The 18,019-nt window shown below is 41.9% G+C and overlaps 1 protein-coding gene across 1 annotated transcript; it reads left to right on the forward strand.

The window, feature by feature from the left end:
* Positions 1 to 759: 759 nt before the first annotated feature.
* Positions 760 to 16,873, forward strand: LOC121580871 (cofilin-2). The gene is made up of 5 exons (XM_041896035.1): positions 760 to 866; positions 10,141 to 10,299; positions 12,294 to 12,433; positions 12,709 to 12,785; positions 16,057 to 16,873. Exons 1-5 carry the CDS (start codon positions 864 to 866, stop codon positions 16,170 to 16,172), a joined length of 495 nt encoding a protein of 164 aa, XP_041751969.1. The 5' UTR covers positions 760 to 863; the 3' UTR covers positions 16,173 to 16,873.
* Positions 16,874 to 18,019: the final 1,146 nt, after the last annotated feature.

The raw sequence follows: 18,019 nt of genomic DNA on the forward strand, positions 1-18,019 counted from the left end.
GTAGGGTGTAGGGAATAGGGTGTAGGGAATAGGGTGTAGGGAGTAGGGTGTAGGGAATAGGGTGTAGGGAATAGGGTGTAGGGAATAGGGTGTAGGGAATAGGGTGTAGGGAATAGGGTGTAGGGAATAGGGTGTAGGGAATAGGGTGTAGGGAGTAGGGTGTAGGGAATAGGGTGTAGGGAATAGGGTGCCATTTGGGACACAAGCCAAGTCAAACCCAGTAACTCAGACACAGAAGATGAAAGTACCTTATAAAGATATCACCACTATAGACTCCTCTTATGCCTGATTAGTATCATGGAGTTTTTTGGGGGGGAGTTATCAGACAGTTTCTATTCCCACTGTGGAGAGGGAGAGATAACCCTTAAAGGTTCAACCCCCTACTCCTCTGCCCCTCTGCCATATAAGGGTGTCGAAATGTCTTTCAAAACTTTAGCCGTGTTAAATATGTCGCCTCATTCGTTCTCCATATAAGGTGTGTTGTTCCCAACTCCGCCCACCACCCAACATTGGCTCCCACTCACCTGTGTAATTATTACCTATTAAGGTAATTTAAATGACTTTATTCGCTTACAGTGATAAGTTAGTAAGCGTTTATAAATATAGTAGGCAAGTTAAAATGAGCAACAACAAAGAGCTTTTCAACGTTTTCTTAACATTTAATAAACCTGTTTTAACAATCCTGGACACAGGTGCAGCCTCGGGCTACATCTGACATCAGAGGAAAACAGTAGGCCTAGTTAGCTGACTACAACCCAACCTCCCACTTTTTCTACCTGCTTTTCTTTCCGGACCAGACAGCGCTGCACACACCCATCACCTATCCTCTCCTGTCTACTTTCTTCACAAAAACAGCAGTGAAAATGGTGAGTGCTGGAGACTTTTGCATGGATGGCTTTTTTCTAAGCCAACTAATTCTCAGTATTGCAATATATTGTGTGTGTGGGGGGTTAGAGGTGAGGACGTGTGTTACGCTATGAAACTGAGAGAAAGGTTTTAAAATAACTTATCAAATGGACAGTGTACCTCTCTCTCTCCGGTAGAGTATTCACAGATACCACGCTGATAATTGTAAGAACATAAAACTTGAAACCTCAGTGGGATTCTATCCTGAATCTTTGCGCTCTTTTGGCGTTCGCAAAGTTAGTGGTCTGATTTTCAGTGTCTTCAATGAAGAAAAAAAGGTTTGTGTTGTGTATCATCAAGGCTTGCTTACCCGTAGGATTTTCTCTTACATTATCTTTGGATTCTTACATTATCTTTGGATTCTTACATTATCTTTGGATTCTTACATTATCTTTGGATTCTTACATTATCTTTGGATTCTTCTGCAAGAAAGGAATAGAAAAGGTTTAGGTTGCGTTCCAATTGCCCCATGGGCCCTGGTCAAAAGCAGTGCACTATATAGGGAATAGGGTGCTATTCTCTTGTCAAAATTTGTGCACTATATAGGGAATAGTGTGACATTTGTCCTACGGGCCCTGGTTAGAAATAGTCCAACATATAGGGACTAGGGTACCAGCTCCCTCCTGAGTGTTGTGGCGTCACCAGGGCGGTTCTACTACTAGAGCGAACTTGTTCCTCACGGTCTCCAGGAATGTGGCCGACAGAGGCCTAGAACACTCACAAGGAAACGATGCCTCTAGAGAGAGTCAATATGAAACCCTGAAAGATTAGTATTAGGCCTAGTTCCTCTCTCTATACCCCATGTATTAGATACATATAATAATCTATACCCCATGTATTAGATAAATATAATAATCTATACCCCATGTATTAGATAAATATAATAATCTATACCCCATGTATTAGATAAATATAATAATCTATACCCCATGTATTAGATAAATATAATAATCTATACCCCATGTATTAGATAAATATAATAATCTATACCCCATGTATTAGATAAATATAATAATCTATACCCCATGTATTAGATAAATATAATAATTGTCAAATCTACCCCATGTATTTCTCTCTATATTCATGGAAGGGTATTACAGAAAGATCCTAATTGTCAAAATCCTACTTTAGGACAACGTTCAGATTTATAATCTTGTGCTGACTTGTTCCAGTCTGTCTGGAATGTGACAGACTGAGGCCTCCACCACTCAGAGAGAAACTACACAGAGTCACGGCCAGGCTTCCCCTAAACTGGAACCATTTTCCTAAGGCTCCAACACACCGACAGCGTTAGCCTGCTGAGAGTACCTGCGAACCAGTGCAAGCCGATTTTCCACGTAGAATCGACTGCAAAAATGGTCAGCAGCCAGACATCAGCAGCAGCGCTGAGCGATTTAGACGAACGGGAGGTCCACGTTTGGTGCGACCCGTTAGTGAACTAACTTTTAGCAAAGGCCCAGGGCACTGGTCAAAAATAGTGTACTATATAGGGAATAGGGTGCCGTCTTGGATCAGGATAGGTTTCTCTGGCAAAGATTACTGAGAAAGATTTGGGTTTTCTCTGGTAAAGATAATCTACAGTGAGGGAAAAAAGTATTTGATCCCCTGCTGATTTTGTACGTTTGCCCACTGACAAAGAAATGATCAGTCTATAATTGTAATGGTAGGTGTATTTGAACAGTGAGAGACAGAATAACAACAACAAAAATCCAGAAAAATGCATGTCAAAAATTTTATAAATTGATTTGCATTTTAATGAGGGAAATAAGTATTTGACCCCCTCTTAATCAGAAAGATTTCTGGCTCCCAGGTGTCTTTTAAACAGGTAACGAGCTGAGAATAGGAGCACACTCTTAAAGTGAGTGCTCCTAATCTCAGTTTGTTACCTGTATAAAAGACACCTGTCCACAGAAGCAATCAATCAATCAGATTCCAAACTCTCCACCATGGCCAAGACCAAAGAGCTATCCAAGGATGTCAGGGACAAGATTGTAGACCTACACAAGGCTGGAATGGGCTACAAGACCATCGCCAAGCAGCTTGGTGAGAAGGTGACAACAATTGGTGCGATTATTAGCAAATGGAAGAAACACAAAATAACTGTCAATCTCCCTCGGCCTGGGGCTCCATGCAAGATCTCACCTCGTGGAGTTGCAATGATCATGAGAACGGTGAGGAATCAGCCCAGAACTACACGGGAGGATCTTGTCAAAGATCTCAAGGCAGCTGGGACCATAGTCACCAAGAAAACAATTGGTAACACACTATACCATGAAGGACTGAAATCCTGCAGAGCCCGCAAGGTCCCCCTGCTCAAGAAAGTACATATACATGCCCGTCTGAAGTTTGCCAATGAACATCTGAATGATTCAGTGGAGAACTGGGTGAAAGTGTTACGGTCAGATGAGACCAAAATCGAGCTCTTTGGCATCAACTCAACTTGTTTGGAGGAGGAGGAATGCTGCCTATGACCCCAAGAACACCATCCCCACCGTCAAACATAGAGGTGGAAACATTATGCTTTGGGGGTGTTTTTCTGCTAAGGGGACAGGACAACTTCACCGCATCAAAGGGTTGATGGACGGGGCCATGTACCGTCAAATCTTGGGTGAGAACCTCCTTCCCTCAGCCAGGGCATTGAAAATGGGTCGTGGATGGGTATTCCAGCATGACAATGACCCAAAACACATGGCCAAGGCAACAAAGGAGTGGCTCAAGAAGAAGCACATTAAGGTCCTGGAGTGGCCTAGCCAGTCTCCAGACCTTAATCCCATAGAAAATCTGTGGAGGGAGCTAAAGGTTCGAGTTGCCAAACATCAGCCTCGAAACCTTAATGACTTGGAGAAGATCTGCAAAGAGGAGTGGGACAAAATCCCTCCTGAGATGTGTGCAAACCTGGTGGCCAACTACAAGAAACGTCTGACCGCTGTGATTGCCAACAATGGTTTTTGCCACCAAGTACTAAGTCATGTTTTGCAGAGGGGTCAAATACTTATTTCCCTCATTAAAATGCTAATCTATTTATTACATTTTTGACATGCGTTTTTCTGATTTTTTTTGTTGTTATTCTGTCTCTCACTGTTCAAATAAACCTACCATTAAAATTATAGACTGATCATTTCTTTGTCAGTGGGCAAACGTACAAAATCAGCAGGGGATCAAATACTTTTTTCCCTCACTGTAACTGTGAAAAATTAGTGCAGGTTTCTGAGGTAAAGATCACTTTAAAAGATCAGCGCCCATATCCACAATACATCTCAGAAAAGGTCCTCAGAATCCTGTTAAAGTTTGCAGACGACACAACAGTAGTAGGCTTGATTACCAACAATGACGAGACCGCCTACAGGGAGGAGGTGAGGGCACTGGGAGTGTGGTGCCAGGAAAATAACCTCTCACTTAACGTCAACAAAACAAAGGAGATGATCGTGGACTTCCTGAAACAGCAAGAGGGTGCACCCCCCTATTCACATCGACGGGACCGCAGTGGAGAAGGTGGAAAGCTTCAAGTTCCTTGGCGTAAACATCACTGACAAACTGAAATGGTCCACCCACAGTGTGGTGAAGAATGCGCAACAGAGCCTCTTCAACCTCAGAAGGCTGAAGAAATTTGGCTTGGCACCTAAAACCCTCACAAACTTTTACAGATGCACAATTGAGAGCATCCTGTCGGGCTGTAACACCGCCTGGTACGGCAACTGCACCGCCCACAACTGCAGGGCTCTCCAGAGGGTGGTGCGGTCTGTCGAACGCATTACCGGGGGCAAACTACCTGCCCTCCAAGACACCTACAGCACCCAATGTCATAGGAAGGCCAAAAATATCATCAAGGACATCAACCACCCGAGCCACTGCCTGTTCACCCTGCTATCATCCAGAAGGTGAGGTCAGTACAGGTGCATCAAAGCTGGGACCGAGAGACTGAAAAACAGCTTCTATCTCAAGGCCATCAGACTGTTAAATAGCCATCACTAGCACATTAGAGGCTGCTGCTGCCTATTTGAAATCACTGGCCACTTTAAGAAACGGAACACTAGTCACTTTAATAATGTTTACATATCTTGCATTACTCATCATATGTATATACTGCATTCTATTCTATAATATTCTACTGTATCTTAGTCCATGCCGCTCTTTCATTGCTTGTCCATATATGTATATACTCTTAAATTCCATTCCTTACTAGATTTGTGTGTATTGGGTATATGTTGTGAAATTGTTAGATACTACTTGTTAGATATACTGCACTGTCGGAGCTAGAAGCACAAGCATTTCGCCACACCCGCTATAACATCTGCTAAACACGTGTATGTGACAAATACAATGTGATTTGATTTGATTTGAAAAACTGTTTTAAGACAAGAAAAACTAGTAGTGATGATGCTCATTGACGTTGTTACAAATGACGGGGAACAAAACAACCAAAAGTGACATTTTGACAATATTGCCATTATAACAACACACTTGTCACTCCCCCGTCTAAATCGCTTCGCCACAGTAGGGATCAATTAAGTCACTTGCCGATAATGTTGCATTCAACATTACGTACAACGTTAGCCCTAGATGCCTTCAATTGCCCAATTCATGGGTATGCCCAATTTAGGCATATTGGTTTTTTTACCAACGTGATGTTGCGCTCCAAAAGGATACATTCAAATAGCATGATGTAGGTAACTGAATAATCGAAAGAGAAACAGGTTTATTAGCCTAGTGGTTATAAGTATTTGGTCATGTCATGTGACTCATAAAATAAGGCCTACTGTTGCACGTAGATCTAGATGATTTCTAGATTGATAATATCAAAACAGAAATATTGAAATATCATTCAAATCTTTTTAACAACTCCAAAGCAATTGCATGTGGTACAGGAACAACTGACTCTTTGCATGTTTCTATAATCAACACACCTGCTGGTAACTCATAACTGGTGAGGACTACTCCTGAGGTGTCCTGGTAACTCATAACTGGTGAGGACTACTCCTGAGGTGTCCTGGTGACTCATAACTGGTGAGGACTACTCCTGAGGTGTCCTGGTAACTCATAACTGGTGAGGACTACTCCTGAGGTGTCCTGGTGACACATAACTGGTGAGGACTACTCCTGAGGTGTCCTGGTGACTCATAACTGGTGAGGACTACTCCTGAGGTGTCCTGGTGACTCATAACTGGTGAGGACTACTCCTGAGGTGTCCTGGTAACTCATAACTGGTGAGGACTACTCCTGAGGTGTCCTGGTAACTCATAACTGGTGAGGACTACTCCTGAGGTGTCCTGGTAACTCATAACTGGTGAGGACTACTCCTGAGGTGTCCTGGTGACTCATAACTGGTGAGGACTACTCCTGAGGTGTCCTGGTAACTCATAACTGGTGAGGACTACTCCTGAGGTGTCCTGGTAACTCATAACTGGTGAGGACTACTCCTGAGGTGTCCTGGTAACTCATAACTGGTGAGGACTACTCCTGAGGTGTCCTGGTGACTCATAACTGGTGAGGACTACTCCTGAGGTGTCCTGGTAACTCATAACTGGTGAGGACTACTCCTGAGGTGTCCTCAATATCTTTCCACTAAGTGTGACTCTTCTGACTAAAGAGGTTTCATGCATAGCTTTTATTTTGACCCATAAGCCTAGGAGTAAAATTACTCTATTCTCAGCACAATTATCTACTCCGAGACGCTTTGTGCCGATAAAGGATCAGTTTTCTCTCTCTGCCCTATATCTGCTACTCCTTTGGCACCATTACGAGATAAACAGATCTGTCAGGAAAATGTCCTGCTTTTGTGGGTGCTTGTTTTTAAATCTCAAACCAAACCCTTATCTAAGAGTGTAGTTAAAGGTACTTGCTGCTACCAATTTGTGCTTCTGATCTAGCTGCAGTTTACAGTTGGTTTCATATTTCATACTAGAGTAAGGAACACACACAACTGCATTTGGTTAGCTGCGTTAGCTGCATAGGTTACTCTGGGGCCTGTGTAATAGGTGTATCATAAAACAGCAACATTTCAGCAGGACAGAGGCCTTTACTTAGATCTATAACATTACAACATTATACCTTTTTAGAGCTTTTACCAATCTTTTTTAGAACATTCTCCATACAAGGGTGTCTTTGCCCCCCCCCCCCCCTAGGGTTATGGCTGCCACTGAGGCTGAGAGTCTGCCTCTGTTTTCAGCTAGATACATTCAGGTCAGTCTTGTTTTAGGTGAGAGTCTTCCTCAGTTTTCACGTCAGTTCTGTTTAGTTAAGAGTCTTCCTCTGTTTTCATATACATTCAGGTCAGTCTTGTTTAGGTGAGTCTTCCTCTACTCCTCCGTGGAAGCAAGAAGGAAAGTTTCTTTATGAACTGATCTGGGACCTTGCCTGGTCCCAGATCTGTCTGTGCTGTCTTGCCAACTCCTATGGTTATTGTCAAAACATGGCCCTCTTCAATCAGTATGATCAAATAATGGTTTTAGGTTAGTGCTGTTGCTCAGGGTGATAGCATTAGTGGAGGCATTTGCTACATTTTAGTCATTGTCTTGCTTCACAGATAACCAGTAGCCAGTATCAATGTATCGATAGTATTAATGGTGTTGAATGTGTTAGAGTAGAGGAGAGTTGCTGTCATATGTCAGGTCCACTTGGTTTTTAATATACTGCAAAAAAATATAAACGCAACATGCAACAATTTCAAATATTTTATAAGGAAATCAGTCAATTGAAAAAAATTCATTAGGCCCTAATCTATGGATTTCACATGACTGGGAATACAGATATGCATCTGTTGGTCACAGATACCTTCTTTTTTTCTAAGTAGGGGCATGGATCAGAAAACAGTTTATTATGGCCTGTGGAATGTTGTCCCATTCCTCATCAATGGCTGTGCGAAGTTGCTGGATACTAGCGGGAACTGGAACACGCTGTCGTACACGTCAATCCAGAGCATCCCAAACATGCTCAATTGGTGACATGTCTGTTGAGTATGTAGACCATGGAAGAACTGGGACATTTTCAGCTTCCAGAAATTGTGTACAGATCCTTTGTGAAATGGGACCGTACATTATCATGCTGAAACATGAGGTGATGGCGGAGGATGAATGGAACGACAATGGGGCCTCAGGATCTCGTCACGGTATCTCTGTGCATTCAAATTGCCATCAATAAAATGCAATTGTGTTCGTTGTCCGTAGCTTATGCCTGCCTGTACCATAACTCCATCGCCACCATGGGGCACTCTGTTCACAATGTTGACATCAGCAAACCGCTCTCCCACACGACGCCATAAACATGGTCTGCGGTTGTGAGGCCGGTTGGACGTACTGCCAAATTCTCTAAAACAACATTGGAGGCGGCTTATGGTAGAGAAATGAACATTACATTTCCTGGCAACATCTCTGGTGGACATTCCCGCAGTCAGCATGCTCAAAACTTGAGACATTTCTGCCATTGTGTTGTGTGACAAAACTGCACATTTTAGAGTGGCCTTTTATTGTCCCCAACACAAGGTGCACCTGTGTAATGATCATGCTGTTTAATCAGATTCTTGATATGCCACACCAGTCAGGTGGATGGATTATCTTGGCAAAGGAGAAATGCTCACTAACAGGGATGTAAACAAATTTGTGCACAACATTTTGAGAGAAATAAGCTTTTTATGCATATGGAACATTTCTGGAATCTTTTATTTCAGCTCATGAATCATGGGACCAACACTTTACATTTTGCGTTTATATTTTTGTTCAGTGTAGATTAATGGTATGTAGGTTATTGTGTCTAAGAGTAGGTTAGGTATGCTGGACTTGTTTGAGTGCATTAAGTCAGAACTATGTGTAACAGTGTCACTACATTCCAGGTACTTGAAAATTATATACGCTCCGCCTTCACAGGGTCGTAAATACATCAGACAAAACCCACATGTGGATTTAGGCATTTCAATGACTTAACCTTTTGAGTTGAAACCGTTTTTTCTTTGTGTTTCATCTTATAAGTAAGCCTCGATATGGATATTAGAGCCAACAAAAATGTAATTGGAATTTAATAATTTGAATTTAATCAATCACCTGGCAAGGAATGAACTATCAAATAAATGATGAGATAATCAAACACTGAGAGAATATTTGAAACTGCTGCTGAGGCCTTTTCCCAGAGAACCGAAATAGAATCCTTAGAACTGCTTTTACTTCCTGCTTTGCTTTGGTACACTCAAAATGGCTGCCAGTCCACCCACGTCATCGACTTGAATACAGGGTTGCCAGGTGACATACAACGCCTCCTGGCGGCCATGTTGGAAGACCATCGCATCAATTCTTCCGACAACAACAGCTGAGTGGCTACCCTAAGCTGCATGATAACAGTGCCTAAAACTAGTGTGCAATATTTGGCTGCTCTAACAAGGCAGGAAAGACAACAGGGATTTTTTTTTACAGATTATGCGCAATCATAAAACACCAAGGAGATAGCTACCTAGCTACAAATGCAAGTTTGTGTCTTAAATTTAAAATGACAAATACATGAAGATAGTTAACTAGTTAATATGAAGTTAGCTAGCTGGTGATATTTAGTTCACTAAGCTAGCTAGCTAGCTAACATTACATTAGCAGCTAATTTAAGTTAGCATGCCCACTAAGTTCCTGTAGCAAGCTAGCTAGCTAATAATACATTGTTTATAATTATCTAAATATATTTACTTACTTGAATAGGTTCTCCCACTGCCTCTGTTTTCTGGGTCCTCAGAAAAATGAAATAATGGGTAATCTTCCTGATGTTTACGGTGGTTGCAAAATGCAGCCAGCATTGTGGACGATTAGAGGACTTCCACCCGGCTGACTCTGGTCTTCCAACATGGCGCCCCGTGTGGTTGCTAGGTGATTTGTGACGCAACTGTAACCCATCTATAGGGAAGCCGGTTTTCCTCGTTCTAGTCCTGTGAGATAACCTGAACCTTGACTCTTAACCACAGCTAGCCGTCTCTCATCTTGAACCAAACATTGCTTCTGAGGCTTTGAAGCTCTAACTGGTCTCTCACACACACACACACACACACACACACACACACACACACACACGCACACACACACACACGCACACACGCGCACACACGCACGCACACACACACGCACGCACACACACGCACACGCACACACACACGCACACACACACGCACACGCACGCACGCACACGCACGCACACACCGTCCTGTTTGTCCTGTTTGGGACCAGGCAACTGTCTCAGGCTGTATTCTTCTTCCTGTTTTGTGACCAGGCCTCTGGAATAGCAGTCCATGACGACGTCGTGCTCACGTTTGACAAGATCAGAGTTCGCCTCCAAGGGGCCGACAAGCAGGAGCAGCTGAAGCTGGTGCTCTTCAAGATCAGCGACGACGGGAAATGTATCGTCGTGGACGAGGAGAAATGCCTGAAGGTCATAACAATTATATATAATAATAATTATAATAATAAGCCATTTAGCTTTTAGCTTTTATCCAAAGCGACTTACAGTCATGCGTGCATACATTTTTGTGACATTTGACATTTAGCGTTCACTTTTATCCAAAGCATAACTTTTTTTTTTTTTTTTATGTATGGGTGGTCCCGGGAATCGAACCCACTATCCAGGCGTTGCAAGCACCATGCTCTGCCAACTGAGATCCAAAGGACCATATATTTTGGCATTTTAAGCTTTTCTCAATTAATCGTTCCTCGATTCCTTGCATCCTCTCTCCTCGCTTATTTCCCAAAATGCATTGGAGGAGAAGGTCCAAGGGGAGGGACCTTCTCCTCATTTTACTACTGAGATGGAGTCAAGGATATAGGATGCGAGGAATCACAGGAAGAATTTAGGGGCTGTGTCCTAAATCTCACAGGGCTCTGGTCAAAAGTAGGGCACTATATAGGGAATAGGGTGTTTTGTACTCAATTGAAGAGCTCAGGCGACTAGAATGTTAGAGACTTTAAGCATTCCTTTCATCCATTCATGATGGGCTACCTTGTTCTAATTCTAGACATTCAGGTACAGTGCCTTGCTAAAGTATTCATCCCCCTTGGCGTTTTTCCTATTTTGTTGCATTACAACCTGTAATTTAAATGGATTTTTATTTGGATTTCATGTAATGGACATACACAAAATAGTCCAAATTGGTGAAGTGGAATGAAAAAAATAACTTGTTTCAAAACATTCTAAAAAAATAAATAACAGAAAAGTGGTGCGTGCATGTGTATTCACCCCCTTTTGATATGAAGCCCCTAAATAAGATCTGGTGCAACCAATTACCTTCAGAAGATTGCAGTATCTGTCCATAGGACCACTTTAAGCCGTACACTCCACAGAGCTGGGCTTTACGGAAGAGTGGCCAGAAAACAGCCATTGCTTAAAGAAAAAAATTAGCAAACATGTTTGGTGTTTGCCAAAAGGCATGTGGGAGACTCCCCAAACATATGGAAGAAGGTACTCTGGTCAGATGAGACTAAAATTGAGCTTTTTGGCCATCAAGGAAAACGCAATGTCTGGCACAAACCCAACACCTCTCATCACCCCGAGAACACCATCCCCACAGTGAAGCATGGTGGTGGCAGCATCATGCTGTGGTGATGTTTTTCATCGGCAGGGACTGGGAAACTGGTCAGAATTGAAGGAATGATGGATTGCGCTAAATACAGGGAAATTCTTGAGGGAAACCTGTTTCAGTCTTCCAGAGATTTGAGACTGGGACGGAGGTTCACCTTCCAGCAGGACAATGACCCTAAGCATACTGCTAAAGCAACACTCGAGTGGTTTAAGGGGAAACATTTAAATGTCTTGGAATGGCCTAGTCAAAGCCCAGACCTCAATCCAATTGAGAATCTGTGGTATGACTTAAAGATTGCTGTACACCAGCGGAACCCATCCAACTTGAAGGATAGATGTGCCAAGCTTATAGAGACATACCCCAAGAGACTTGCAGCTGTAATTGCTGCAAAAGGTGGCTCTACAAAGTATTGACTTTGGGGGGGTGAATAGTTATGCACGCTCAAGTTTTCAGTTTTCAGTCTTATTTCTTGTTTGTTTCACAATAAAAAATATTTTGCATCTTCAAAATGGTAGGCATGTTGAGTAAATCAAATGATACAACCCCCCCCAAAATCCATTTTTAATTCCAGGTTGTAAGGCAACAAAATAGGAAAAATGCCAAGGGGGGTGAATACTTTTGCAAGCCACTGTAGCATTGTTTAAAATTCGGAAAATTCTATAATATAATGTAATTGGGAGCTAACGTGGCTGTCATAGAATTACGTAGTGTCATGTTAATGCTTTAAAATGCAGAAACCGCAATGTCCAAACTTTCCTACTATTATAATTAGGGTTATGGTTAGTAACGTGAGCATCTAGAAAAAATGCTATATAAATGCAATCAATTAATCAATTGCCAATAAATTAAGGTCAAGGACCTGAACGGGGAGGAGGACGTATTCAGGAAGATCGTCAACATGATGCCCACGGATGACTGCCGCTATGCCCTGTACGACTGTTCCTGGGAGAGCAAGGACAGCCCCAAGGAGGACCTGGTCTTCATCATGTGGTAGGTTGGACCATATAGTTAGAATAACTACATTAGAATAACTACCGCTGTACGACTGCCCCTGGGAGATGAAGGAAGGCGATAGGTGGACAGTAGATCATGTGGTAGGTTGAACCGTAGAATTAGAATGACATGTACTGTACCACCATGAATAACACTACCATGTCAGCCGTATTGAGTGGAGGGAGTGAGAGAGAGAGGATTTGGACATTGACTCAAGGCAGAATGTTTGGAGCGCTTTCTAAACGTTGTATTTTTTTCTGTTTGAATTGCAGGGCTCCGGAACACTCAACTATCAAAAAGAAAATGAAATACGCCAGCTCAAAACAATACATTAAAGCAAAGTTCCAAGGTAAGAGTTTGGTATTCTCAGTTCTGCTTCAAGACTTTCATCCAATCACCTTCCCAGCATCAGGGGGGGATATGTCCATTAGGTACCAAACGGAATAAAATGGACTGAAACAGGGAGAGACTGCCTGGACTTGTCCAATAAGATCGCTGCATATTGCATGCTAGAATCCGCAGTTGCTACATCCATTTTTGGATTTATTGATGAATCATTATACCCATTGATTCTTGAAAAATATAACTTATAAATGCCTCATGAGCTCAGTTCAACTGTTGTTCCCAGTGGCGTGTCCAGAACATTTTGAATGGGATGGCCAAGGTGGGGCACAGACCCAGTTTAGGGGGGCCATAACATTATTAACCTTAACTGAGTTTTTTCTATATTATTATGATGGTTCAACGCATGAAATACTTCAGCTTAGGTTTGGTATACAGTACCAGTCAAAAGTTTGGACACATCTACTCATTCCAGGGTTTTTCTTTATTTTTACTATATTCTACATTGTAGAATAATAGTGAAGACATCAAAACTATGAAATAACAAATATGGAATCATGTAGAATCTCAAATTATTTTATATTTGAGATTCTTCAAAGTAGCCAACCTTTGCCTTGATGACAGCTTTACACACTCTTGGCATTCTCTCAAACAGCTTCATGAGGAATGCTTTTCCAACAGTCTTGAAGGAGTTCCCACATATGCTGAGCACTTGTTGGCTACTTTTTCTTCACTGCGGTCCAACTCATCCCAAACCATCTCAATTGGGTTGAGGTCGGGGGATAGTGGAGGCCAGGTCATCTGATGCAGCACTCCATCACTCTCCTTGGTCAAATAGCCCTTTCACAGCTTGGAGGTGTGTTTTGGGTCATTGTCCTGTTGAAAAACAAATGATAGTCCCACTAAGCGCAAACCAGATGGGATGGCGTATCGCTGCAGAATGCTGTGGTAGCCATGCTGGTTAAGTGTGCCTTGAATTTTAAATAAATCACTGACAAGGTCACCAGCAAAGCACCATAACACCTCCTCCTCCATGCTTTACGGTGGGAACTACACATGCGGAGATCATCCATTCACCTACTCTGCGTCTCACAAAGACACTGCGGTTGGAACCAAAAATCTCAAATTTTGACTCATCAGACCAAAGGACAGATTTCCACCGATCTAATGTCCATTGCTCGTGTTTCTTGGCCCAAGCAAGTCTCTTCTTCTTATTGGTGTCCTTTAGTAGTGGTTTATTTGCAGCAATTCGACCATGAAGGCCTGATTCACACAGTCCCCTCTATACAGTTGATGTTAAAATGTGTCTGTGACTTGAACTCTGTGAAGCATTTATTTGGGCTGCAATTTCTGAGGCTGGTAACTCTAATGAACGTATCCTCTGCAGCAGAGGTAACTCTGGGTCTTCCTTTCCTGTGGCGGTCCTCATGAAAGCCAGTTTCATCAGTGCGCTTGATGGTTTTTGCGACTGCACTTGAAGAAACTTAAAATGTTATTGAAATGTTCCGGATTGACTGACCTTCATGTCTTAAGGTAATGATGGACTGTCTTTTCTCGGCTTATTTGAGCTGTTCTTGCCATAATATGGACTTGGTCTTTTACCAAATAGGGATATCTTCTGTATACCCTCCTACCTTGTCACAACACAACTGATTGGCTCAAATAAAATAAGAAGGAAAGAAATTCCACAAATTAACTTTTAACAAGGCACACCTGTTCATTGAAATGCATTCCAGGTGACTACCTCTTGAAGCGGGTTGAGAGAATGCCAAGAGTGTGCAAAGCTGTCATCAAGGCAAAGGGTGGCTACTTTGAAGAATCGCAAATATAAAATATATTTAGATTTGTTTAACACTTTTTTGGTTACTACATGATTCCATATGTGTTATTTCATAGTTTTGATGTCTTCACTATTATTCTACAATGTAGAAAATAGTAAAAAATAAAGAAAAACCCTTGAATGAGTAGGTGTATCCAAACATTTGACTGGTACTGTATATCCCTGTTCAAATAAATCATAAATCAATTCCAAAAGTCTTGTTGCAGTGTTTGCATTCAGTAAATTCACTTGAAAGTGCCATCCAGAGTTGAATTATTCTGTGACATTCGTGGTTGTCTATGTTTTTAAGGGGACCTCTTATGTGAAAATGCATTATAGTAAAGACATGTAAACGTGTGACCTTTTTTAATGTGTCATGAACACAACCAGTCGTGATGTTTTCATCTGATTGTCAAACAAATCACTTCAGAAAGTCGGTTAAGTAGGTTAAAAGCACACGTTCGTCTACTCCAAAATAAGTCCAGCATCCGAACAGTGCACTGTGCACCCCCCATTTGAATGGAAAGGGATATTTATTACAAACACCATACGTGTAATTGCATTCATCCTACAAAGTGGCATGTATTCATGGATGCCAAGGGAAGCCAGGCTCCCCCCCCCAAAAAAAAAAAAAAAAAAAAATATCTAATTCGTGTCTATCCGTGTTTCATAATTTTCCTTCAATTCACAATCTATTTCACCAAAGAAAGCATCCGAGGCAAACAGTGCCCCTCTGTCTTAATATATGTAGTCCATGTTTCTGATGATGTCTGGCCAAAAAGAATAATGACATGTAATACTCTTTTTGGCCAGACAGCATCAGATACATGGGCTACGCATACCAAGACAGAGGGGCGCTCTTTCGCTCGCTCAGGTGCTTTCTCCAGTGAGATTGATAAGTCTTTCCTTCGGTACGCGTCTTGGTCAAAATGATCAATATATTTAGAGACAACCTATCAGATCTGGAGCGGCCACCCCCTGGACACGCCATTGGCCGTACCCCATCAGAACCCAAAATATAATATATTTTTTTTACTCCAATGTTTCGTCAACAAGAAATGTAAACAAACACTGTATAGCCTCAAAACATGAATAAAACTATCATTTTGATATCATGGGATGGTCAGAATTTGAGTGGTTACACTTCCCCAGGCCCATCCATCAGCTTTTTACCAAAACGGAGACTGGGTGCCCACTTTGTTATTGCTACAAGTGCGGATTCTAGCGGACAGTAGCCTGGTGAATGACACAGTAATGACAGACTAGTGGCCTGAGGTGGTTTCTAGCAGTCTAAGCCAGGTCCTCCAGACACTGCTGCGGTTCGAAACCGGCCCAGTGATATTACTCTCCTCTATTTTCCATCCCCAATAAAAAACCAAACTAAAATATGTGAGGAGTGGGACTCCTTTAAAAAAAAAGGAGAAATGACTGACTGGCTGTGTTCTCGTGTGTTTCACAGGTCTGAAGTTTGAGTGGCAGGTGAACGACATGTCAGACGCCAAAGACAGCTCTGCCTTCATTGATAAACTGGGAGGGAGAGGAGTTGTTAAAAAACTGGAGGGGAAAGAGGTCTAAGGTCCTGACTCCTGACGCCACCATACAACATGGAATCAAAAACCAGACCTGGGTTCAAATAATATTTGAAATCCTTCAGATACTTTCAGCATTCGCTTAAGCCTGCTTAAGAGTGGGTGGGCTGTTTAAAAAACAACAACTGTTTTTACATTTGGGACTTTTCTATTGCTTCCATTGCAACAGGCAAGTGCAATCAAGTATTTGAAATGAGTTCGAATAGTATTTGAACCCAGGTCTGTTCAAAACACCGATGCAAAAGCAGCCCATTGCCTGTGTCCAATTGAACTGTCCATCAACAGAGTATGGTAGTTGATTCGGTCTTTATAAAAACATGCCTTGGTCAAAGGCAGATTGGTGATAAAATAGCTACTCATGTAGTTGATAAATTTCATACTTTTTCAGACGTAACTGCTTCATGATTTATACAAATTCACATGTATTTTCTTGTAGCTTGGGTTCCTAGGATCATCCTTGAATGTGCTTTTATTTTTGGTATCCTGTGTCTATTTACTCTGTTCCAGACCAATCATCTGATACAATTTTAAGCGTACTATTCATATGTCACACCTTCCATGTTTGCTGATGTTTGGTTGAAATTCGAAAATGTCACTAAATGTATTGTTAAAAAAAAGGAAGATACCTCCACAGAATGTTGATGGCAGAAGCTCCACCCCTTTATAATAAAGAGAAACTGAATTCCCCTGGATTGTCTGTCTGTCTGTCTGTCTGTCTGTCTGTCTGTCTGTCTGTCTGTCTGTGTGCAGTATTCCATTTGATACCACAGAGACTTGACACTAAAGGTTGCACTATTGTCCGGGGCAATTGTCAACAGAGCAGTCGGGCAAGTTAAGTCTGTTGATTCTGGTGTTATACTTTGTTGTATGTGGTCCTCTGTAGCTCAATTGGTAGAGCATCGGCGCTTGTAACCCCAGGGTAGTGGGTTCGATCCCCGGGGACCACCCATACGTAAAAATGTATGCACGCATGACTGTAAGTCGCTTCGGATAAAAGCGTCTGCTAAATGGCATATTATTATAGAGAAGCTTCTCAGGAACACAGAACTTTATTTTATGAAAATACAGTGTTTTCCACAAGCACGTGGAGTAGTCAGCCAAATAGAAGAGGTAGCCAGCCAGGATCCCCCGGGAACAAAGCTCTATTTTGGTGGCCTTTAGTACATTCTAATGCCTTGATTCCATCCAAAATACATCAAAATTATTGAATACTTTCTTGAGTTTACCTCTCAAATTGGAAACGTGTTGTTGTATTGTGTTTACAATTTCAATTACTGAAAATTTATGAATTCAGTGTATTGTTATTTTTGGGGGGATATCGACTAGGCCCTATATATTCAACTGGTGGACCGCGGACCGGATCCGGACCCAGAACGGGGTCAATACAGACCACAGGTCCCAAAAATAAATTATATATATCAAGTACCAGTCAAAGGTTTGGACACACCTACACATTCAAGGGTTCTCTTTGCTTATTTGAGCTGTTCTTGCCAAAATATGGACTTGGTCTTTTACCAAATAAGGCTATCTTCTGTATACCCCCCTACCTTGTCACAACACAGCTGATTGGCTCAAACGCATTAAGAAGGAAATAAATTCCACAAATTAACTTTTAAGAAGGTACACCTGTTAATTGAAATGCATTCCAGGTGACTCCCTCATGAAGCTGGTTGAGAGAATGCCACGAGTGTGCAAAGCTGTCATCAATGCAAAGGGTGGCTACTTTGAAGAATCTCAAATATAAAATATATTGTTATTTGTTTAACACTTTTTTGGTTACTACATGATTCCATATGTGTTATTTCAAAGTTTTGGATGTCTTCACTATTATTC

This window comes from Coregonus clupeaformis, chromosome 1, assembly GCF_020615455.1.
Source record: "Coregonus clupeaformis isolate EN_2021a chromosome 1, ASM2061545v1, whole genome shotgun sequence".
In the NCBI taxonomy this organism is placed as follows: domain Eukaryota; kingdom Metazoa; phylum Chordata; class Actinopteri; order Salmoniformes; family Salmonidae; genus Coregonus; species Coregonus clupeaformis.